Source organism: Cheilinus undulatus, linkage group 10, assembly GCF_018320785.1.
Source record: "Cheilinus undulatus linkage group 10, ASM1832078v1, whole genome shotgun sequence".
Classification (NCBI taxonomy): Eukaryota; Metazoa; Chordata; class Actinopteri; order Labriformes; family Labridae; genus Cheilinus; species Cheilinus undulatus.
In genome coordinates, this window is record NC_054874.1 from 22,365,496 (window position 1) to 22,389,612 (window position 24,117).

The following is a 24,117-nucleotide window of genomic DNA, read 5'->3' on the forward strand; positions in this document are numbered from 1 at the left end:
ATATATATAATCTCATGCTTATCATCAAAGAGGTTTAGAGAAGGGGTGTAATATACTGCAAAAGAAGAATCACTGCCATCATTGGTCAGGTTGTGGTGGTCTAATGTGTTAGTTCCTGCAACACCATGACTTTCCAAGGACAAATTCATCAGCCATCAGGATGGTCCATCAAGAGGGATCATGCTTTGATTTTTAATTTCAACCACTCCTTGTTCCTTCATCATATGCATCTTCACGGTGTGGACCTGGCTCTCTGCTAGTCTATGAGTGTTCAGCATTAATCCATTGCCATATCACAGTCCTTCAGATGTCAAAGGTTAACATGCATGTACCAGACTTCAGTGGGCCGTTTGAGAAAAGCTGGGAGCAAAATGTGTCAAAGCTGGGCTGTGACGGAAGACCCCTGTTTACATAAGCTGTAAACGACCACATTTATCACTGCTCAGGGAAGATATGCCTCGAAATAACACCTTATAGACTAGGCTGATCGTCATAAAGCTTCTGTGATTTTTATCTGGTAATGAAATGAATTCCAGTGGACATTTAACAGATACTAAAGCAAATCAGGACATTTAGGAGGAAGATTAACTATTTCTATTATGTTGTTTTTGATATCTGTAAACATTGCCCAAAAGTAGGAGTCATATGAAGGGATGAACTGACTTTGTTTACATTTTACACAGTTAAGATTTAGCCTCACTAAATATTTGGATTGGCGAGATTCCACATCTATCACAGAGAAAGTTGGTGAACAATGGTGGCTGGTGATTAGATCAGCCTGGATGTAGCTATTGTGGTATTAGAACTGGACGTTTCTTTGTTAAAGCTGGTGGAAAAAACTATTTTTTCCCTCCTCTCCTGAATGCTTTGATAAGAGTTTAAAGACCCTGTAAAGCGAAATCCAAAGTTTTTTGTCTTAACACTCTAGATATGTTGGAATATGGTTGCTGTAATCATGTGAAAACACTGAGATCTATAGGTGACTGAATTTTGGATTTAGACTGCTAGAAAGTTTTTCACTTCTTTCCTGGCTGGGTTTATTTTGGGTGGGGCAAATATGTGGTAGACAATGACCCCACCCCTCTAACACTACAATGTAAAATCACAGAGCAGTTCATCTCAGCACAGTCTGTTAGCTGATGTAACTCCCTTTATTGAAAATTATCAGTCAGTTAAATGCTGTTTTTTTGTTCATTGTGAGGTAAATTTGCCAAATCTAGTGCCTACAGTGGTCCTTTGGATCATATAAAGCATCATAACAGATATTTGAGCTACAAAATGGACTTAGTCTCTTCTATGGCACAGAGCCAGGCAGCTATGAGTTGTTTTATTGGACTGAAATTTGATTTAGGGGTACCTACTGGCTCCACTAAAAGTGAACAACAGTAACAGCTGTCAGTTAAGCTTGTATTATGTAATCTACTCCTTGGCAGCAAGTCCTTTCAAAAGGTTCTGCCCTTCCCAGACACTGTTTTTAGGGTATTGCCCAGATGGATAAAGTATGTACCATACTATGGATACAGTGTCTATAAAAAGTATTACCCCCTTAGATGTTTTACCCTTTTATTGATTTTATAAATCAATCATGGTAAATACAAGTTGGGCTTTTTGACAACAACCAAAACAAAACAAACCAAAAAGCTCTTTAATGTCAAAGAGAGAACAAATATATTTAAAGTAATGTAAAGGAACTAAAATATGTCATATAAAATAAGTGACTGCATTAATATTAACCCCCTTCAAGTCAGTATTGAGTAGATGCACCTTTGGCCAAAATCACAGCACTGAGTCTGTGTGGATAGCTCTCAATCAGGCTTGCACATCTGGACATTGCAATTTGACACCATTCTTCTGTGCAAAAATGTTTATGCTCTGCCAGGATGCATAGGGATTGGGTGTCAAAACACCAAATTATGTTGACCATGATTGACTAATAAAATTGATAAAAAGGTAAAACATCCAAGAAGGGTGAATACTTTCTATGGGCACTGTATATGAATCAGTCAGGTTAGCAAAGATTCACTGGAAATGATATGTTTGACTCAAAAGAAAGCAGGATATGTTGTACTTAAACTTAGTAAAGTATTAAAGCTAAAATACAACTCCACTTTATAGAGACAAGGGAATAAAAGAGTAGTAGTGCTTTGTTCACATGGATTGCCAAAATTGACACAGACCTTAAATTTCTCACAAAAGCAGTAATCCATTATGAAGTGTCTGAGCCTGTGTCCATCAACACATTTTTAACAGTTTTATAGCCCATCTCACCAGCATTTATTGATGGAAACTGACCTCTGCTTTCCTGTGTAATATCCGTAAGAAATTTTTAAGAGCTCTGTGTACTTCATATTTAGGATTTTGTGAAGTGAAGTGAAAACAATGTAAAGGAATTCATCCCAGCATTTGCAGCTGTAAACATGGAGATGGTGCCCTCACAGTAGGGTCTACTTCATTCGTTTCTTTCTGTTGTTGTTAACAAGGCTGGTGTCATTGGTCCTGCCACTTCTTGATTTTGATTGGCCAGTGAGAGAGAAGTGACATTAATGAGTGCACCACTGTTCCAAAAAAACTTCACTGTTTTTATAGTAGGAATAAAATACTACATTAGTTTTACATTTCAAATGATGCTGCCAGCACAAAAAGCTGGCTTTGGACACAGACCCTAAAGGTGCTGGTTCTTCACACATTAAAGTAACAGAGAGGCTGTGTTTGAGCACTGATCTATTTTTATTTTTAAGTATCACATTTCTAATATTGATATTCAGAAGTTTTTGAACATCAAACATATAAAACAAAATGATATCTGATGATTGTGCGCACAGCAGATAAACCAGGCTATACTTATTTTCCACAACATACCATTTAGATATTTAGTGACCTCAACAGAAAGGTACAGAGCCATTCAGGGTCAAAAGAGCGATCACATGTCTGTGGACAGTTTGTAGTCAATACTACAGCATAAAAATTAAACTTCAGAAACTGTTTCATGAACTGTGGGAATGGATTTGTAAAGTATGGGCATAGATAAGTAAACTTGAGGACACCAAGCCTACGGTCTACCCAACAGGCCCAGAGTTTCAAAAAGTAAAGAAAATTGTGCCCACAGTTTGCTAATCTGTTCCAACAGATTCCAACACTATTCTTACTGTGCCATAACATTCAGCAATATGTTCTCGCAGGTCTGTTTCCCTTGTTTACAAATCTGTTCCCACAGTTTACAATACTCCCACAGTTTCACTGAGTTAACATAAAAACTGTTCCAATGGTTTAAAAAAAAACGTTACTATAGATTTGTAAAAGTTATGAACCTTTCTCCATGGTTTACAAAACTATGGCAATAATTTTGTAAATTTGTGAATCTGTCTCTATGTTTACAAAACCATGGCAATAGTTTTGTAAAGTTTATGGACCTGTCCCCCTAGTTTACAAAACCATGACAATAGTGTTTTAAAGTTTACAAATCTGCTCCCATAGTTTACAAAACACTTCCCACAATGTGCAGGATTATTCCAATGGTTTCCAAACTGTGTCCACAGTTTTGTAAAATGTACTTATCTGTTCCCACAGTTTACAAAACCATGACAATAGTATTTTAAAGTTTACAAAACAGTTCCCACAATGTCCAGGGTTATTCCAATGGTTTCCTAGCAGTGCCCGCAGCTTTGAAAAAATTACAAATCTGTTCCCACAGTTCACAAAACTGTACCCATAGGTTAAAAGAATTACAGACCAGATGACATTTTTTCCTCAGTTGACACCAGAAGGGCTCTATAGAAAGTGACTGTTTCGTCTTTTCACACGTTTTACATGAGAGTAAAGATGTTTCAGTCTTTTTACAGGGCAGACATAAATTAAAAGGAAGGCTGTTTTTCTTTCTGTGTAATTAAAATACATGCAGTAATGTCAGTGGTTTTCACCAACTATCTGAAGCCCTTACGGCCCATTGAATGAAACCTCCGTTTTCAAACACAGGTACAGCAATGAAGGACAAAACACCTCTGATACAGCAGCTTAGTCAATACTTCTTCACCTCACACTGGCCACTAATGACAATGATGACTGAACACAGGACCATGTAGAGTGAGAGCAGCAGATCCCAATCCACACTGTGTTTGTGACTTTAATCCCTGTTAGGAATGAACATGTCAGGCTTTGTCATCAGGCACACTGCCGTCTTTTTTGATCCCCACTTTGTCTCTGTTATCCCTGAAGGAAAAAGAGAAAACATTTCTGGTACTCTCTTCCGCATGTTGCCCTCCTCTTGACTCCCGTCTCATAGCTCCATGCTGACAATCTGCAGGGCTACCGGGCAGCAGGTTAGGAGTGGAGGGAGTAGGAGTACTACCCCCCCAGATGTATAATGTTTCCCCTTCAGGACAGGGAGGGAGACCGTGACTCAGGTAGCTGGGGCTTGGACTGGCTGATGAGGGCAGAGTACGCTGGCTGCCATTTAAGCAGCTAGAGTTGTGATCTGCCGAGCCTTTGCGTGAGTGTCCGGAGGAGCTGAAGTTGGAGGAGCGGTAGTTGTATGCTCTCCGTTTACGCTGATGACACTGGCATCTGAGGATGCGAATGAAGGCCAGCTTGAACTCGCGGTTGTAGCAAGGGTAGATGATGGGGTTCAGGCAGCTGTTGAAGTAGCCCAACCAGAAGATCACTTTAAAGAGGAGGTCGGGTGGGCGCAAGTTCACATTAAAAGACCCTGGAAACAGAAAAGGAGAACACAGATTTATTGCACAAAAATTAATAATGACTTTTCACTTAAACCTTTAATCACCCCTTTAAAAGACCTTGCATCTATTCCACCTCACAGCTTCTTTGACTGTGCAGTGCTCAAAGGGAAAAGTTGGAGAGAATTAGCTGAAGTTAATGCTAAGCTCAGTCAAACATTTTTATCTGTACCTAAAAACATTTCCCTTCTTTTGATCTTCTCATATTTACCACGTAGAGAGACAAGATTAAGCTTTTGAAATACAAAACCAGCACCATACACATCAACAAGACCTGCTGGTAGAACTGTCATCTGAGATGCATTATAGAGTCATGTAAGGCTGGCTACAAACTAGACGATTCTCAAATCTTAGAATATTTTAGCCACAACTTAGCGACAACCAATATAAGGACAATTTTAACCAACTGTTAGAATTACAATCCTCTAAACACATGAGATGATTCAGCTTCTTCCCAGGGATTACTCTTTGGATATGACATCTCTTTATTACAGAATAGACATACAGTTTTTCTTAGTGGAGAAGGCTCTGTTCCAAAGCATGCTCCCTGGGTTAGTCAAGCAGCTTTGACTTTCCAGGGAGCGCATAGCTACAAACTCCCATAAAGATTGATAAATTAATGACAATGCATACTGAATGAAATAAAATTAGTTCAAATCAATGAGTTCACTGTAGCATGAAACTGAATATTTTTATTACTTAACCTTTATCTAATTGGGTTGGTCCCATTGAGATTAAAAACCTCTTTTTGAGGGAGACCTGGCCAAGACAGGCAGCAGCAAAAAACACAAAGTTAGAGGCGGAAATACAAAGAGAAACAAAGTACAATTTACAAAGCACAACATTTTTTTTTACATATATTTGGGTGCAACAAGCTTTACGCTATAAAGGAGGAGGCTGGGGTGGAGGAGGTTAAGCTTTGCCAGTAGCTGTGTGGTGCATCAGCATTCATGCAAGCAGGGATTACTGAGAAATACGTCATATTCAAATGGGGCGCTGTGTTGACAGAAAGAGCTGTGATTGCCTGTGGGAGCTGCAAGGCATAATTGGGATCAGCTGGTTGTCAGCTGATCGCGGCTGGGCCTATGACTAGGGTGTCCTGCATGAACTATTGCTAAGCTTCATTCTGAGGAACACTTCAAGCATGTGTTGATACCCCAACAAAAGAAGCTCTTAGTGGCTTAAACCTAGTAAGAGTAGGGAAAGAAATTCTCTTTGTCCATGTGAGAATGTAAAAAGTCCAATTAGCAATGTTAACACCAGCACAAGTTCAACATCTGCCATTGTTATGCAAACACAGGTGACACCTTCACACACCAGTCACATCAAACAGAGGAAGACCTTTCAAGCAGAGAAGCTCAGTTTTCCACATCTACACATAAAAGTTGTAAATTGTTTCTAAAAATGTTCAACTTGGTTGTAGTTCTCCAAAAGGTGTGTTTTTGAAGACCAAAACACTAGTTGTGTGTGTGTGTACACAAAAGGCCTAAACACACAAGAAACCTCAGTTTTCAAAAATACCTGCTTTCATGGATAGGCGACCTAAGTTCAGGCCCCTAGGCTACTGGCATTTTGGATCCCCCCTTTCCATGAAATAATGAACTGGTTGACTTATGTGTAAACTCTGGATTGAAAAATAAATCAAACCACTTATTCCTCAGTGAGAAAAGCACTGCCCATCTTAATCCAACATTTTCCCTGTCTTCAATCTGGATACAGCTATTCTTCAATGTCGCTGCTTGAAGCTTTCTGTTAAAAAAGTCCCTGACCTCAATTTAACCTTAGTTGTATTCTATTTAAACCACTGAAATGTGAACACTTTATAATGTTAACTCAGCCTCTGTTAAATGAGAGGCTAACTACCCACAAACCCGCACATGGAGCTATGGCAGCTCTTCCCACTTTGCTTTCAATGCATTTTTTTTTTTTTTTTTTTTGCAAACTGTAATCGGCCTTTCATGTATTTTGCACTAAGGAAATTTGTTTTTAAAACTGAAATATAACATTGACATAAGGTTTCAGACCTGTTGCAAAAGCACTTTAAAATGAGCTTTGTGCCTCTCTGAGATGTTTCTACACCTTGACTGGAATCTACCTTTGGTAAATTAAATTGATTGGACATGATTTGAAAAGACACACATCATATACTGGTTAAATGAAATAAATAAATAAATAAATAAATAATATAGAGGGCCTCACATATGGCAATGCATATCAGAGCAAAAAGCAAGCCATGAGGTCAAAGGGACTGCCTGCAAAGCTCAGAGACAGGATTGTTGCAAGGCAGAGATCTGTGGAGGACTACAAAAAAATCCTCTGCATTGAAGGTTCCCAAGATCTATAATTATGGCGTCAATAATTCTCGAATGGAAGCGCAACCAGGACTCTTCCAAAGCAGATCACCTGGTAATACTGAGCAATCAGAGGAGAAGGGAGAGGTGACTAAGAACCTGATGGTCACTCTGACTGAGCTCCAGAGCTCCTGTGTGGAGATGGGACAAAGCTCCACAAGGACAACCATCAGTGCCGCCCTCCACTGATCTGGGCTTCATTTCAGAGTGGCTAGATGCAAGCTTCTCCTCAGTGCAAAACACATGAAAGCCTGCTTGGAGTTTGCTTTGTTTCAGTTATGAGAAGGGAGAGAATGGTTTTGAGTTCAGTGTTTCATTTCAGTTTTGCTTAACAATTAGAAAGATTAAAAAGTGTATTTAAAATGTGGTTTGTCACATTGCTGATGTGTGACCTGATCCAGGTATCACATTACCTGACTGATGTGCTCATCTGTTGATTGTTTCTGTAGTAGCAGATTCTATTTCAACCACTAAGTGGCAGCACTGATTAAGAATAAAAAGTGTCTTTTTCAGTCAGAAAGACAGGATGTGAAGTAGGAGACTAGCAGACCTGAAAGGGCAGCCAATTCCACATTATTTATCATTGAATATAGGCCCTGTGCTGGCTTTTCAAAAGCTGATGCTACCACTCAGTCAAAGTTCAACTCTGGAGGACTTTTATAAGAACACAGATCATGTGGGGTGACCCTGAACTCCATTTCAGATAAATAAGCTGTGCTGGGGAGGCTTTGCTTCTGGCAACTAGATATTTAAGGTGAAATGAGATGGCATCTTCGTTCTGAGAGGTGATGGAGGTTAGACTTTTCCATTTTCTTAATCTTACCAGGAGATGTGTCTGGAAGAGATGTCCAAGTTGTGTATGTACTGTGGGCGTTTGGGGCGGTACGTTGTCTTGAACAGTCCTATCTTAACGATGGGAATGACACCATTACAAAGGCTCCTTAGGCAGGTTTGTCAAGTATGCTAATGTGGGAGTTTGCCCTTTGTTAAACTGCATTAATTCACCCTAAGGCTACCTTTTCTGTGCTTGCTTAAATAGAGGAAGAATATTTCGCAAGCTAATGAGGTGAGAGGGGGAAGCCTGGAGATAAAAAACAGGGAATTAATAAGCACGGCATGTGTGAGATTAGTGTGAAAGAAAGACTTTGTGTGAATGTGTGTGTGGGCAGATGTGAGCAAAGCTGTGTTTCTTCACCAGCCCACAGTCTTAAATTAATATCACATTCCTGGAGAGACCGAGGATGCACCATAATCTCAGGCTGTCAAGTGTGAAATTACCTCTGGTAAGATATTAGAGGCAAGCAGACAGACAGACACCGTAGCCTGCCTCTTCATGAATATCGGATCAACAGCTTTAACACTTATTTTAAGAAGTACAAGGTACATTACATAGTACATAGCCAGGGGGTGAGATGTATCGCTGGCTGCAAATAATGATTACAGGCCCGAGGGAGTTGTGTCCGCTTAATGAGCTGAAAATAGTAAAAAAAAAAAAAAAAAAAAAAGCATCCCACGCTGCTTTGGTTTCATGCAGAAAAAAACAACAAAAAACAACACCTGTGTATGTTGACACACATGCACACACCCCCCCACACACACACACAATTTGTTAGCCTGGCACACAGAGATTGTGCAACCTGATCTGTGAAATGTCACTTCCAACTTTCATTTAACTTGGTGGCTCCTAAAGAGCAGCACCACAAGCTGTGTTGGTGTGTGTGTGTGGGTGTGTGTGTGTGTGTGTGTGTGTATTAGTAATGAATAGAAGAGATGCAGTCTGGATGTGTGTTGGCTCTCTGTACTGCAGATGAATGGATCTCGTCTAGCTCCATGGTATTTTCACATGCTATTTTTCTATCTTTACAGGCACTTAAAATAGATTCCATAACTTTGAGCCTTATGTCTGTGATTGGGATAAAGAGTTCACTGAAGTTGAATGAAAATTTGATCAATCTGTTCTTCTGCCAGTCTCTCCTGGCTTAAACTAGGTTGCAAAAACGGAAAGCAACACAGCGTCATTAGTCCATTTTTTTCCACTTTTCATTTCATAAATTTAGATATCCACATCTAAAAAATGACAAATCTGAACTTTTGTGCTATCGTATGGTACATTTCTATGATAATACTGCACTAATGATTGGTGTTTACTGTGGTTGAATCAGGGGTGCTCAACCTGGGGGTCAGGACTTTCTTTGGGGTCACAAGACACTGAGAGATGCCTTCCAAAAAATAGAGGATATTTTTTAAATGATTTCAAGTGGTATATTTTACCCATTTTTTAAAATAAACAATTACATACAATTAGCTCAACGTAAAATAAAAACATGGTTATTTGGTGGGATTAACGCTCTAATCAAAGTAATGTTTAAAAAAATCAAAAAAGTCTGCACATGACTATTCTTGTCCATAGTTGTGTTCAACTGTGCTTCAACTACCCATAATTACAGTGGGGGTCCCTGGTCTCAGGCACCTTCATTTTGGGGGTTAAATGACTGGTATCAACCACCATTTTAACCCCTGGATTGTTATGATTATATGATAGTTATTGTAACAGTATCACTGTTGAAGTGAAGGCTTTGTCATGCAAAGATACCAAAATCCAACATTTGCTACCTATGCTTTTCTGTTCTGTAATTTCTCTGTGCCACTGTTATCAATTTTTCTCATTTTCCATTAATCACTTTTTATTATTATCCACATTTCCAAAGAACAAATAACATTTGAAAACCCAGAATATTCACTTAGACACCACATTAATACCTTGAGTTAGCATCCATCCTGGGTGACTGGATCACAGGTGCTACATGTAAATCCTTAATTTACCAATCAGTAAACCAATGTTTTGATTTCATTGATGAATTTCTCATAGTAAGTGGGAAAAGCGGTTAAAAGTGCCCTTCCTGATTAGTGCTGTGAGCAATCCCAGAAAGCTTTGATAGTAGCTTCCAGTGTGAACCACGAAGGACAATTTCAACAGCCTTTCACACTAATTATGTGAAATTCATGAATGAAACCATAACGTTACTTCACTGATTAGTTAAACATTGTCAATTTACACTTGATTACTAAATTCAGCATAGAGAAGAATGGTGTGCTGTGAAGTGCTGATCTCATCATATTGTGTTATTATTTTGATTGAGAGCCCCCTGACGAAGGAATTTACATACTCTGCATTTAAGGTCCAACCCCTCAACTGGGAGAACAAAGCTGCTTCCTGCCGTGTTTCAAAGATGATATAATCAGTCTTTTCAAACCGGCAGGTGCTTATTTACATGGGAGACAGGAAAATTAATTCTGATCTTAGGTACTCAATGAAGATGCATTATTAATGTGAAGTGTAAAAGCCCATCCACTATCTGCTTGTTATCACCCATGGATGCTAATAGAAGGTATAAACAGGCTTAGATGCTCTGAGTACATAAAAGCAACAAATGGTTAGAGAGGAAAAGCTGGAGCTAATGACTGTTGTAGGGATTTCCCCTGTAACTGATTAAAAGATCAATACAGGCCTTAGGACCGTTTATTTATGGTCGGGTTTTTTAAGCCACTGTGGACAAAATTTATGTGTCTCTTTTCTGACTGGTCCTGTACAAGCATGGATGGTGTACTATAAAGAAAGATATCCTCACCTGTCTTTTTTCTGTAAAATCTATCTGCAAAAATGCATTTTTGTGTGTAAGTTTGCTTTAATAAGCTTGAACATAATATAACAATAATAGAACTCGGTGACAGAAATTAAAAGTAAACATAGAATAAAGGCATTGTTTTAGATAGTAGACTTGTATCCTTTTGATGGGTATAAAAGGCACCATGTAATAAACTTATGATACCATCTGATTCATATGATATGACACAGTTCAATCAGACAGTACAATATGATACAGAACAATACCATTTGGTACAGTGCGATACAATGCAATAATGTATGATTCAACAACATAATATGAAGCAATACAATATGATAAAATAAGAATTTACACAACACAACACTGAATGACTGCATTTGATATGATGTGATATGGTTGGAAAACAAAAATCAACTCTGAAATGTTTAACCCTGAGATATCAACCCTCCAGTTTTTGCTGTTTTTGGGATGTGATGTGAAATCATCCTCTGATTATGTGGTTCTGTTTACTCAACAGAAGTGGAAAAAAATACAAGAGTATTACACTCAAGTAAAAGTGCTGTTACTCTGGTTAAAACTGTCCTCAGTAGAAGTGAGAGCGCTGATTTCAAAATGTACTCACAAAAGTAAAAGTACCCAAAAGTACTCTTTGAATTGAATTGAATGAAATCAGTTTTTTACGACCCTGTATTTAATGGGATACAATGCAGTATGATATGAAGCAGTACTGAAATCCTTTGGTTCATTCATTCATCAGTATCTGATGAAAACCACCCTGCAAACACAGCTGCTCCCTAAGGAGGGCCAAGCAGAGATCCAAATGTTATTCCTAAGTCCTTTCTACACAATTGAAGGATAAAAGTAAAGGAAACAGACAGAAATCAGGTTGACAACAGGTTTTCCTGCAGCATGATATGGCACATGTTTGCATGTTTTACTTTTGTACGGACACAGTCTACTTGGTGCCTTGAAGACTGTTTATGTTGAAAGGCTGTAGTATAAACAGCTAAGGATGCTGGGGATTAGCTGTGAGACAATAGCATAAAGATAACCATGAGAGAGGGCAACTGGCGCTGTTGCCGCCAAATCTGTTAAAAAAATGTTTTGCACCTCCTTCCTCCGGACAGACACACAAACGCACACACGAACGCACACACATCTCACCATGAAACACAGGAACGTCTTGACAAAACAAGGCATCCTGTTATTCTCACTAATTTGAAGAAGTGATGGCTTTTCTGTGCCATGTGTGCTCACATACACGCGATGGCACACACACAACCTGCTGTCCACACATCCTGCCTCATAACACACCCATAAATATGATTAATTTGTCCTGATCTGAAAGGACAGAGGTGTTATTGCGCTTGCAGATTGCTTTCAATAAAAGCGAAGCATGAAGCTCTTTTTGTAAAATTGGGCTGACATCCTAGGGGGCCCCTCTCTCACCCCCTCTGCCCTGTGGCCCCTGCAGCTAGGCCCTGCCACCTCCTCTCTTCTTCATCGCTCCGACACTTAGCACTCTCATTATTTCCCCCCTTCAAAAACATCTCAATTACCCCCTCAGCACAGGGGCCACCTGGCTCATGTTACTAAAAAAGAAATCAAATCCTACACATGTGAGATGCACACAGCGACAGTTTCTCATCTGAAAACACTTCCACAAAGGAAACAATTGGCTAACACCTCAGAGTGTTGGTTTCTCTCACACATGGGCTCAGTGCTCAGTATAAAAGTGAGGCCTTCACAGGACGTTGGAGCCAGAGCCGGGTGTTAAAGAGCCGGGGGACAATGTGGGCGAGTATCCCCCGGGGACTGATGATTTCTCTTCAGCTGGGAACAAGAAAAACACTCTCATTGGAATTCTTAGATAAAGACTCCCTCCTTTTGTTTTACTACTGAATTGAGTCAACACTTTTAGACGTTTTAATGATGATATCATTGCTACATGTGTAAATCACTGTCTCTGACTACCTTTGTAAGTGATAGGTGAAATAGCTGGAAAGATTGATCTTTTAACAATCATTTTAGCATGTTTATTGGAGCAAACTTGGGAAACCTTCATTGCTTTTTCCCAGAGTGACATGATACTTCTGTATGCAACGTTGGTTGAATGTAAAACAAGCATGAAACCCTTGTGCTTTCTTCATTTGCACATCATGTTTGTTGTCCTCAAATTTACTCAGTCTAGTTTCACTTTTTTTTTTAAAGTATGGTAGCTTTAAGTGTCCTCAGTTTGTGTTCCATCTATTTTTTTATTTATTCTTTTTTTACCATCGTCTCTCATTCATACTCTTTCAAACAAATTTAACATATTTTATTTTACATTTAAGATAGGGCTGGGCAATTGTGGCAAAATCGAGATTAATCTGACTTGACCTCAAGCATTAATGCTTGAGCGTTATTTAAGCATTAATGACCACCTATCCCACCCCTGACTTGGTTTTTGCTTTAAATATTTGAATAATTCTAAAACTAATAACTAAAATATGGATGTTTTATAGTTAATGCATCAGTCTGGTGTACTTTGAGAACAAAATTATGTGACTAAATCTGTAAAGACATTCTCTTTAAACTGTTTTGTGCCCTTGTAGTAAAACAGAGGTTTGATTGACTTTTTTTAAAATGAATTTTCCTGGTTTGACTTCTTGATAAAGATCTAAGATGATTTTCTTTCCTTAAAAAACTGTCATTGAAATCAAAAATATTCTTTTTCAAACTTTTCTTTTGGGCTGATGCAGTGGTTCCCAAACTTTTTCTGCCAGGGAACCCCTCGGAAGATGAAAATAATTTCACCCACCTCCCCCAGTCCCTCACCCTACACTTTAAGATGTAAAAAAATGTGAGCGTACAACAAACTTAATATCAGTCATGATGTTTGCGAACAGGTTCCCATAATTTTAGAATTAACCACAGCATAAAACCTCAAATTTTGTTGAAACAACAGCCACCATTGGTTAAAATAATAATATTTAATGAAAAAAATATTGAACATCTTTCAAGATTTACACTTCCAGTCCTGCAGTGATTTAGTGTCTACTGTCCTTGTTTTATGCACGTTTACGTCTTTTCAAGTCTTGGGTGCAGCTGCCATTATCAGTTCATTTTCCAGTTTTGATCTGTATTTTACACCTGGCTGCCTGTCACATGACTACACAGCCAGTAGTGTGTTTTTAAGAGGCTGGTGCATTAGTAGAGATAAAATTACAAGGGGAAAATAACTGACACAGCAGGTTTATGATGGTTAGAGGCTCTAAATGTCGGCTTTGATTCTTTTCGATTAATGGTCAAGGATAACCTTGCAAAGCAGATGGATACGACCATTTCCGTGTTTTTCCCTGGCAAATCCATCTTGCAAAGCTCCCATCTGAACCGTTTGGGCCTGGTTAGAAAGTGACAGGACCAATCAGCAACGAGGGGCAGTACTTCCAGGCGCAGCAGAGTCGTGTCGTGCACAAGCAGCAGCAAGAGCTGGTGCAGTTATGGAGGAAGAGATTAGCGTGGATGCTGCTAAACCGGCATTTTAATCAGAACTTGACATTTCTTTGTTAGAAGAAGAACAAAGAACAGCAGTGAGTTGTTTTTTTTTCAAAAACGACAAAAGTCAAGTACTTACATGTCTATAGTCACCATGTTTCGAATTATTCCTCAGTAGCGGCGCATGCGTAGCTCCATAGCAGCTACGTCACGTGTTTTGTTGCTCTGATTGGCCCGTAGAGATGTGACAGACAGAACGTTCACCCAATCACACTCCAAGTTTTTTTCAAAGCCTCTGCCTTTTCTCAAATGTTTCCTATTGAAGCTGTCCCAGATGGATGTGTGAAACACATCCATCTACTGTGTCAGGTTAGGTCTAGGATTTATTTTAGGTCAATATGCCTCACTTACATGAGATTATCCCCGGTCTTGAACCACTATTACTGTAAATATGAGTACTGGAGGATCTGATGGTATGATCACAAACAAACATTTTCTCACTGGCAACAATCCCACTTGTTCTTAGTGTTTGTCAAAAATGTCCCTAGCTGCTTTGCCTTTTTATATCGGCAAATTCTGTGTTAGAGCTTTAATGCCATCTTTATTTCCTCATTAACACAACTTTGACTCATCTCTTTGTAATCTGTAATCAATATTTACATGAGATTTCAATTTGTTTTAGTGCTAGACTTCACATAAATCTTGACTTATCTTTACTATAGCTATGATCATAGCACCGCTGGGTCATTTTTGACCAGCCAGGACAAGAAGCACTATACATTTCTATAACACCCTTCAGTTCATACTGAATATTGAGCATGAAGGAAATTTGCAGTGTGTGGCAGGGAGCCATCTGTGTCATTTTTAAGCAATTACACCAAAGAAATATGTATTCATTATTAAAATGAAGTCTTTTGAAAATGGACCATAAAGGTCATAGAGGTTAAGGCTAACTCCTGACCTATAATAACTCTTAATCAGAAAATAACTAGAACTAAATGGATCTGGTCCACTAATTCTATGCATGAATGCTTCCTCACACAGTTTTATCCACAATGGGTATCATTCATCAGCCATTCTTAAGAAGAAATTTGTTTTTCAATCCCACATACACAGTTTTAAAGAAGATCTGAATACCAACATTTCCTTATCTGTTATTAGAGTCAAGCTTTCACTGGCAGGGACCACACCACCAACAGGATGCAAATTTATAATGCTTTATTTTTCATTAATCATATAGGAATGATTCTTTTAAGTCAGTGATGGGAAACGTTTGTTGATATTTGTTTGCGGAAGCTTAGGGGGTTACGCTACAAAGCACTCTTTAAACATCTGAGGACCAATAAGGCGGTAAAAGCATTAACTAGCTCTTATATGCACTCAATATGCTAAATTAATAAAGACCAAATAACATCTAATTTGAACTGCATTTTACTACAGTTCTTTTCAATTTAGCAATTTTATATAATTAAATAATAGGCACCAATTCCCAATTAAAATATCTTTAAATTTTTATCAGACCATTCAGTTTTTGATCTTGAAAGCAAAATGAAAAATTGTGAAAATAAACTTAGCATGTTGGTAGGATTTTTTTCATTGAAAGCTTATTGAAAACTATAAAAATCTACTTTCACACACAGGTATTCAAATATGACTGGCAGCAGCAGGTTTTTAATGAATGTAAGTTTACACTAAATACACATACATATTTATTCATTTATTTATACTCATTAAAAAAATGGCTGCTCGACTCCCAATTTAACTTTTATTCATTAATCTGAAACAGTGCGATGTTTGGTGTTTTTCATCGAAACAATAGAAATCATCTGATAATGTTTGTAGCATATTTTGAAAAACTACTACTGTGGTTTCATATACAATTAAAATGCCTTTTTAAATTTCCTTTTCCAGCAGCATTCCATCCACTTTAGAACAACCTCAGCCTAATGATTTCTTATACTTGGAGTTCAGTGTGCAAATGTTTCTACAATTTATTTTAAGTTGGGCATTACTGACATCTTGCCTGTTCTCAATCCTGACCGCCATCTATATTTGCACACAGCCCTGCAGTCTCCTGCCCTTATATGGAAATAAATGGAGGGTTGCCATGCTAAGTAGTAAAAACAAGCACAAGCACAAGCTTCAATTCAGCTGTTTAAGAGCCCGTCATGAATCAGAGAAACTTTCTGAGAAACAAATAAATAAAAAACATAAGAAGACAATGGTGAATGAGGTCCATTGTTCTGCTTCAACATTATTCTTGCTTAATATTGTTTCTACATTCCCTGGTATTTATATTTAAAAAATCCTTAAAATATAAGTCAGCACATGGCTATTCTTGAATGTGCATGGCTGTGTTCACCTTTGTTCAACCACCCTCAGGTGCAGTGGGGTCCCTGGACTCTTGGGGCCTTTATTTTGGGGGTTGCAGGCTGTGAAAATCTGACAACTCCTGATTTAGTGATGTAAAACTGTTGTAATAGTCCATGCATGTGCCAACGTTCAATTGACTTTACTATGAAATCACCCTTCCTTTATTTGGGACAGCCATCGATACAAGACAGTCTTTAATAATTTTCACAACCAAACTTGTGCAAAGTTAAAATGGGAAAGACTATTTCCTATCTTTTTCCCAGTTTTACTTTTGGTGTCTTGCTTTTTCTTTTTTCTTCTTATTTTTGATCCATTAACTCTCTCAACATCAAATGCAGAGGAGTCTTTATTTGAGGCCTGCCTTTATTCAAAACAAACAGCAACATCAGACTAATTATGAGGCCTTGAATTGGGATGTGCTTTCATTTGAAGTTCTGCAGCACTTGTCCATTAAAAACTGATTTTGATTCTTTATATACTAGACTTATCTACTCTGCACTATGCTGTTATAACAGATAACTTGTTATGCAAGACGCATCAGATCTCTTTTGTATAGTTTAGTGAAGTTTTGGTTGCAGTCACTATATTTCATTCCTTTTTGCACCTTTGAGGCAATTGTGCATGTTTATTATTCCAAACATCACAGTGTCCTTCGCATCCTGATTCAACACAGGATTCGTTGCCAAAAACTTAGATAGCAGATAAATCACCATAAATGACAGGTTAATTCATACAACACTCAGTGAGTTTTATTTTTACCTGTTCCTGGAGAAACACTAATCTAAAACCTTTGATGTCATGTATTTTACACTAAGGCATATATACTTTATTTTGCTCCAAGTTAAAAGAAAATTTTGAAAAAAAATCTCTGTTTGCCATCCTTTTCAAAAACAAAAACAAGTTACTTGCAGAATTCCAATGAGATCAGGTAGGATCAAGTGGAGAGAAGGAGGGGTTCACATATTTCTCTCAGGTTGACACTTACTGGGTTAAAGGGGTCGGCTCTTACGTGCAGCCAGAGTTTCATCTCTGCAGGCTTTGAATTCTCTAAACATCAGCGTTGATAGAGGACAGAAAAGCAGCTGCAAACACACTGACACGATCGCTCAAACACACACGTAGACGCGCTTTCACACATGTATAAACACACATACGTTTTTCAGCACTCCTACATGGACGGAAAAAACAAAACACCCGGGCCGGCCTCCGCTGCCATCAGAGTACACACAGGCACAGAGGCCCACGGTACCAACAACAAAACTTCCACATATGTTACGTTCAGTGACAGCATGCAAAAGAAGGAGTGGGGTAATAACAAGTGTGAGACAGGAAATCCCTCTCTGTGGGCGGGGCTAAGGAACACTTTACACCAGGAGAACACCACTTTGACTTCAGAGCAGAGTCACGCTAGAGATCCTCCAACATGAGAGTCCCTTTATTAGGACTTTATTTTCTACATGAAACAAACTAAGCCCTCCTTCCTTCAGGACTCACATGACAACAAAGTCATATTCTGGTTTTTTAAAAAATCACACATTTTGCTTGTTTTCATAGATATAACCCACTAGTACATATGAATGTGTGTCTATTTGACAACCTCAGAGCAGACAGATCCTCATACACCCCACTTGAGACCTTTAGCACTCCTCATTAGCGGGACCCAGACCCCTGGTTAGGAACCAGTGGTTGCTTTGTTATAGGAACACTTTTGGAGGCCTATTATGTCGGTATTTCATTGATAAAATCATACTTAACAGCTCAAAATGGACCTCTACGCTGCAGTTATCATGAGAAAGTTTCTACATAAATTGAATGTACCCTGCACTTTACAAAACAGGATTTTTTTCCCCACAGTTTAACTGATTTTACCTGGCCTGGAGGTGATTTTTTTGTGAATTTCACAAATATTCAGGTGTACGGGCCTCCTACTGCCTTTATCTTCCCTCCCTTTATCATAAAGGGAGGGAAGAGTCTAGAGCAATGGCTCTCACCTGGTGGGGCATAAGGGCCCATCACCATCTCTTTACGAGAAATTGCCACCCATATTCTACAAAACATTCCACCACTCAAATGTATTTAATGAAAAGTGTAGAGTCTGGACCCTAAAAAGACAAAAAGACAAAAAGAAAAATGTTTTAAAAAGCACATTTAAAGTGCATGTCCACATACATTTCATTTTCCCCCATTTTCCCTAGACAGCATGGAAATGTGTTTATTTCTTGAGGAATTTCATAATCAACTTGTGAAAACCAGCTTTGTTATCCAGGAAAGGGAGATAAATACGTTGAAATCTTGAGAAAAGACCCAAATGTACTTCTCTTGACAGATAAACCTAAAATATGGACGGTCTGCACGTAGGGCTTTTGTAAATCATAGACTTTTTTCCACATTTTTTCCCCCTAGTTTACACATTTGTGACCCACTGAAAACAGCTTCGCATCCCACTTTTGTGTCCCGACCCACCAGTTGAGAGCCACCAATCTAGAGGAGTCTTGTACTGAGCTAAGGGGCTAGCGGAGGCCCTTCAGCATATTAAAAATGTCCATGTCTAGTCACAAACATGCTTTTAATTAAAGAAGTGATGTATCATCAACCAAATAAACCTTGTGTGGTGAACTACTGAGTCAAGTTGAGCCGTTCATGAGCGAGCCTGTTCTACAAAACGGCTCTTTATGTAAGCGACGGTAGCTAGCTCCCATTTCAGTGTCAGTTTCCTTTCCATCCTTGGCAGTTATCTAATCAACTGTGACTAAATGCAGAGCAGTTTTGGAACCAAACAACCAGCTCTACTGAGCTGAGCCAAACGATCTGGATCTCTTAAAGAGACAGATTTCCCATCACAATGAGCGAGGATGAGGGTTTGTGAGAGGGAGATCAGCTGAGAAAACATCAGAGTTTAGTATGCTAAAGCATGGCAAAACTCGACTGAACCAAACCGGACTGCTTCATGGAAATGGACCATACACGAGCGTCTCGTCCAGGCTTTAGACGGAGGCCTTCTTCGTTACTGCCTACTGCTGTTTCAGCAGGAGTTTTTTAAAACTTTTTTTTCCCGGATGTTTGGGACTATACCAGTGTAAACCAAACAATATTGATTCCTTTTTTAATACCATGGTAGCAAAAATGGAAGTCTTAGAACCCCAGTATTAGCAGTTTTAAAAAATTTCATTAATCAAAAACTGCTGGCAAACTTCTGCATTGTGTCTACATTGTTCAAAAATTTGGCGACATTTGGACGTTTGCCTGCATGTTTGATGCATTCATTCTTCTTTTCATGCAACTCCCTTACGAAATAGATGCTCTTTCAAAGTTTCAGTACTTTTACGTGCTAGGGATCAGCCCTGCCACAGATCTGGCCGGGCCCCTGCCAAAGCTGGAGAATGGACCCTCCCCAGTTGTTATTTATTGATGAAATCAATATTAAGATCAGCAGCATTGGTGCTAGCTATCCTGGATAACAGATACTGAATTTGGAGCTGAAAAGTATGTCAAGCTAACTGAGTCTGACACTGAAGATATTTATTTGTGCCACTTTTAAACATCTTGCCACTTTTCATCGATTTTGTACATGTATTACTCAATTTGCCCATCTATTTCATGTTTTTGCCACTTTTTAAATCTTTTCACCACTTTTTCTGCTGTTTTAAACCTGTTTTGCCTCTCTTAACTGATTTTTGCCACTTTTTGAATCCTTTCCACCACTTTTTCTGCCCAATTTTCCATTATTAACCCATTTTTACCACTTTTCCACAATTTTTTTCCAGATTTTAACTGCATTTCACTCTTGCTTATGTTTTTGCCACTTAGAACCCCCTTTTCTATGCCTTTTTTTAAAACTTTCAAGCAATTTTTGCGACTTTCAGCCATTTATTTTGCTTCTGTTAACCAACTGGGCCATTTTAAACACACTTTTAACCAATTTTTATTCTGTTTTAAGCTGTGATAACTATATTTGATTTCTTTTACCTGAATAACAACCACTCTTATCAAAGCAACTAACAATTTATGAATTTATTTCTGCTCTAGTTTATAGCCTTCTTCAAAATGTAAACCCTGTTTTTTAACTTTCCAATGGAGCATGATTTTCCCGACCTCAATGGGCCCTCTATTTGGATGGGCCCCAGAGAGTCCCCCCTTTAACCTGCCTTGCTGATGATCATTGAAATAATAGGGACTATACTGTTTTTAAATGTGTGGTATCAAAAAAGTATTTAAAGTTTTGGCAACTTTGCTGTTTGAGGTTATAAGTGCTTTGTCACAAGGTATCAGTCTGCTACACCAGAGATGGCACAGCCAAATGTAGCCTCAGGGGGAGTTTTTTTTTTGGCAGTTTGTTGATTAGGACTCTGCTGAACTTAACTAACTGCTCTCTCAAGTTTCACACACATCTGAAAATCACAGCTTTGGAAAACAGACATGCTTTGGGTGACGCCTCTGGGCAGAATAATCCCCGCTATGTGACACTGCATAGTGATACTGCCCTGGTTATTGATGTGTGTGAGTGTGTGTCCATGTGAGGATGTGATGAGCTGCAGCTAAAGCCAGAGGCATAAACACATCCCCATATGACCACGAAATGTATGCACAGACACAGATGCATGCAGACACACAACAACACACACTCTTATAACCATAAAAACGGGCAAACGGCCATGTAGAATCAGCCATGCTTGCTGTTCTCACTTTGTTCAGGGAGGCCTTTAATCTAAACTCCTTACATAAATGTTTCCTTAACCTCCTCCACACAGCAGGGGCGGTGGCATTTACCACAGAATATATGGCCTAATCCCCTCTGCAGTTTTTCAAAGGGTCCCTGACAGCACAGTGTTGAATGCTCAGTGGCATCAGGGAGGCCTCTAAAGCAGCTGACCGGAGCATGAAGAGGACGGCTTCTCCTCACTTGGCACACTCCACGAGCTGTATTTGTTGCCCTTACGGATTAAGTGAGACTCTGGGAATATGATCACCATCTCTTAAAAACATCTTTAATCCCTTTTCATCCCTGATTTAGAGGCTGCATTTTCACTGCTGCTCTGGTGTTGCAGTGTAAAAGAAGTGTTGAATTGGAATTCTGCTGTAAAAATGAAGAGTGGCTTTGACTGATTCTGGCACAATAAAAGTCCATCCCAGTATATTGCACCATATAATGAATAATAGAATAAAAGACTGGTGATGTTTTTGTGTTCTTGTAGTGAGGAGTAGTGTATCAAAGCCCATTTATAGGTTTAGTGAGAGTTCAGAGCACCCTGGAGACGTTATAGTGCCAGTTTGGATAATATTCACAGCCTGCAGCATCTTTGACGACAACATTTTTAACTTTAATCACTTATTAAATTGACTGGAATATCTGTCCTGTAAGTCTCATATCTAATAAAGCCTATTGGAGTGTTTAAATATGAATGGGCTGGGGGAACAGGTGGGGGTTGTAATTTTTGTGAATGGGCCAGCAGAAGTTTCCTTCTTAAAGGCTAGTATAATCCATTGGACTTACCTATGGGTAAGGCGAGAAAGAAAGGCAGCCAACAAAGCGTAAACATGCCGACCACAACCCCCAAAGTTTTAGCCGCTTTCTTCTCCCGGGAGAATTTCAGAAGTTTAACCGTGAGGGAACTCCTGGCTTGGTGCGCTCGGCCCTTCCCGGCTGCTGCGCCCGAGCTGCCGGACTCTTCTTGCACCTGAGACCCCTTGTGGATCCTGAGGGTCAGCTCCCCGGAGTTCATCCTCTCGCGCATCACACCTGCTTCCAGGTTCTTAGTGGTCCGTTTGGCGACTATGTAGACCCTGCAGTACATGGCTAGGATGACCACGAGAGGAATGTAGAAAGAGCCGAGGGAGGAGAAGAGTGCGTAAAACGGCTCCTCGGTGATGGGGCACACCGTGTCGTCCGGCGACGGCGGCTGCTTCCACCCGAACAGAGGCCCGATGGAGATGACCACCGACAGCACCCACACCCCCAGCATGGCCAGCAGGGCCCGCTTCTCCGTCACGATGCCCGGGTACTGCAGCGGGTGGCTCACTCCTATGTAGCGGTCGATGGATATTACGCACAGGCTCATGATGGACGCGGTGCAGCAGAGAACATCCACCGCCGCCCAGATGTCACAGAAGATTCTCCCGAACACCCAGTAGTCTAGGATCTCCAGGGTGGCGGACACCGGCAGCACTGTGGTGCCCAGCAGCAGGTCGGCGATGGCCAGGTTGATAATGAAGTAGTTAGTCGGGGTGCGCAGGTGCCTGTTGCACACAACCGAGAGGATGACGAGGATGTTGCCCGCGATGGCGAACACGATGAAAGCCCCGAGCACCAAGCCGAGCGGGATGGCCCGGGTGAGGTCCACCTCGCTGGGCTGCGTGTGGTTCCCCCCGCTGGAGCTGCTGTTGGTGAAGTTGACATGTGAAAACACACTCGGAGTCCCGTCAAGTTCCGAGGAACCATTTTTCCACAAGTTTGTGACATTGTCAGTGCTCACACTCATTTTGACTTAAGAGGTCCTCCATAGCAGGCTTCAGATCACTTCAAACTCCCGATAAGAGCTTTAGCAAACATAAATAAACCGTCTGAGCGCTCCAAGTCTACATGGCTGGACTGCGCGTTCCGGATTTCATCTCCAAAATCAGCAATGATGCGTTTTAGCAGAGAAAGGCGTTCAGTGCGGTCCCCATGCAGTCTTTCTGCCTCCGCTCTCCTGAGGGCTCAGTGGAGAAGTGAGGGGGGGCAGCAGTCCTCTGCTGCGTCCTCTTCACCACACTCTGCCATGCACTGACCAGACAGACCTAAACACAGCCTGAGAAGCGCGCGTGACACAACATTACATGAAGAGCCGTGACTCCAAGACACGGCATCTGTTTGCATCCTTTTACGCATACGTGGATAGAGCAGAGTATTGTGGGAGGGCGCCTCACTCCACAATTAAAACTGAACCGAAATCGGCGCAAAAAACAATACACCTTCCAGTCAGCTCTTACCCTTAAATTAAAAAAAAGTTATTTTCCTGAAAGAAACATCTTTGAGCTCAGTTTTCATCAGTGTGTGGTCCTTATAATGCTGAGGATGTTCAGAAAAAGTTAAACTAGTTCAGTTCAAATGGAGATAACAGAATCTAATCTGAGAGCCCATGTGCTGTAACAGGTAGCCATTCTCCTGAAATATATTCCTATTTTGGTCAAAGGCAGGAGTTTCTCATTTTGGGTTCAGTGAGTTAGTGAGGAGTGATTTTATGGGCTGAGTTCAGACACATTCACATTCCTTAAAGGTTCCTCCTCTTAAAGAGCTTTCTCACTACTCATGATGTAACACAGCATGGAGGAAGACGGATACCTATAAGTTTCCTTTATGATCCAATGTAACAAAAATTTACTTCTGTGTTCATTAGAGAACTGGAAACAAAGCAGAGAGTCTTTGTTATCAGATTTGACTTGAGCGGTTTTTCTCCAGCTGTATTTCTTGCGTAAGGTTTTATTTTGAACCAGTGACAGTAAGAGATTTAATCATGCATATAAGAGGGATTATTTTCAACATTTCTCCTTTCTTCTTGGTTGTTGTAAAAACTCTATAAGAGG

The 24,117-nt window shown here is 39.8% G+C and overlaps 1 protein-coding gene across 1 annotated transcript; it reads right to left on the reverse strand.

Annotated features, from left to right (window-relative positions):
• Positions 1-1,796: 1,796 nt before the first annotated feature.
• On the reverse strand, positions 1,797-23,741 carry LOC121516195 (alpha-1A adrenergic receptor-like). Its single transcript, XM_041797326.1, has 2 exons — positions 22,049-23,741; positions 1,797-4,702 (listed from the first exon to the last, which is right to left on the reverse strand). The coding sequence occupies exons 1-2, from the start codon at positions 23,031-23,033 to the stop codon at positions 4,146-4,148; spliced, it is 1,542 nt and encodes a 513-aa protein (XP_041653260.1). The 5' UTR covers positions 23,034-23,741; the 3' UTR covers positions 1,797-4,145.
• Between the last annotated feature and the right edge of the window lie 376 nt (positions 23,742-24,117).

Bases quoted from the DNA above. Each gene is read 5' to 3' on its own strand.
- LOC121516195 (XM_041797326.1), bottom strand. From the start codon at position 23,033: ATGAGTGTGAGCACTGACAATGTCACAAACTTGTGGAAAAATGGTTCC. The intron at 4,703-22,048 runs GTAAGTCCAATG...TTCTGTTTCCAG, and splicing joins CTTTCTCGCCTTACCCATAG to GGTCTTTTAATGTGAACTTG.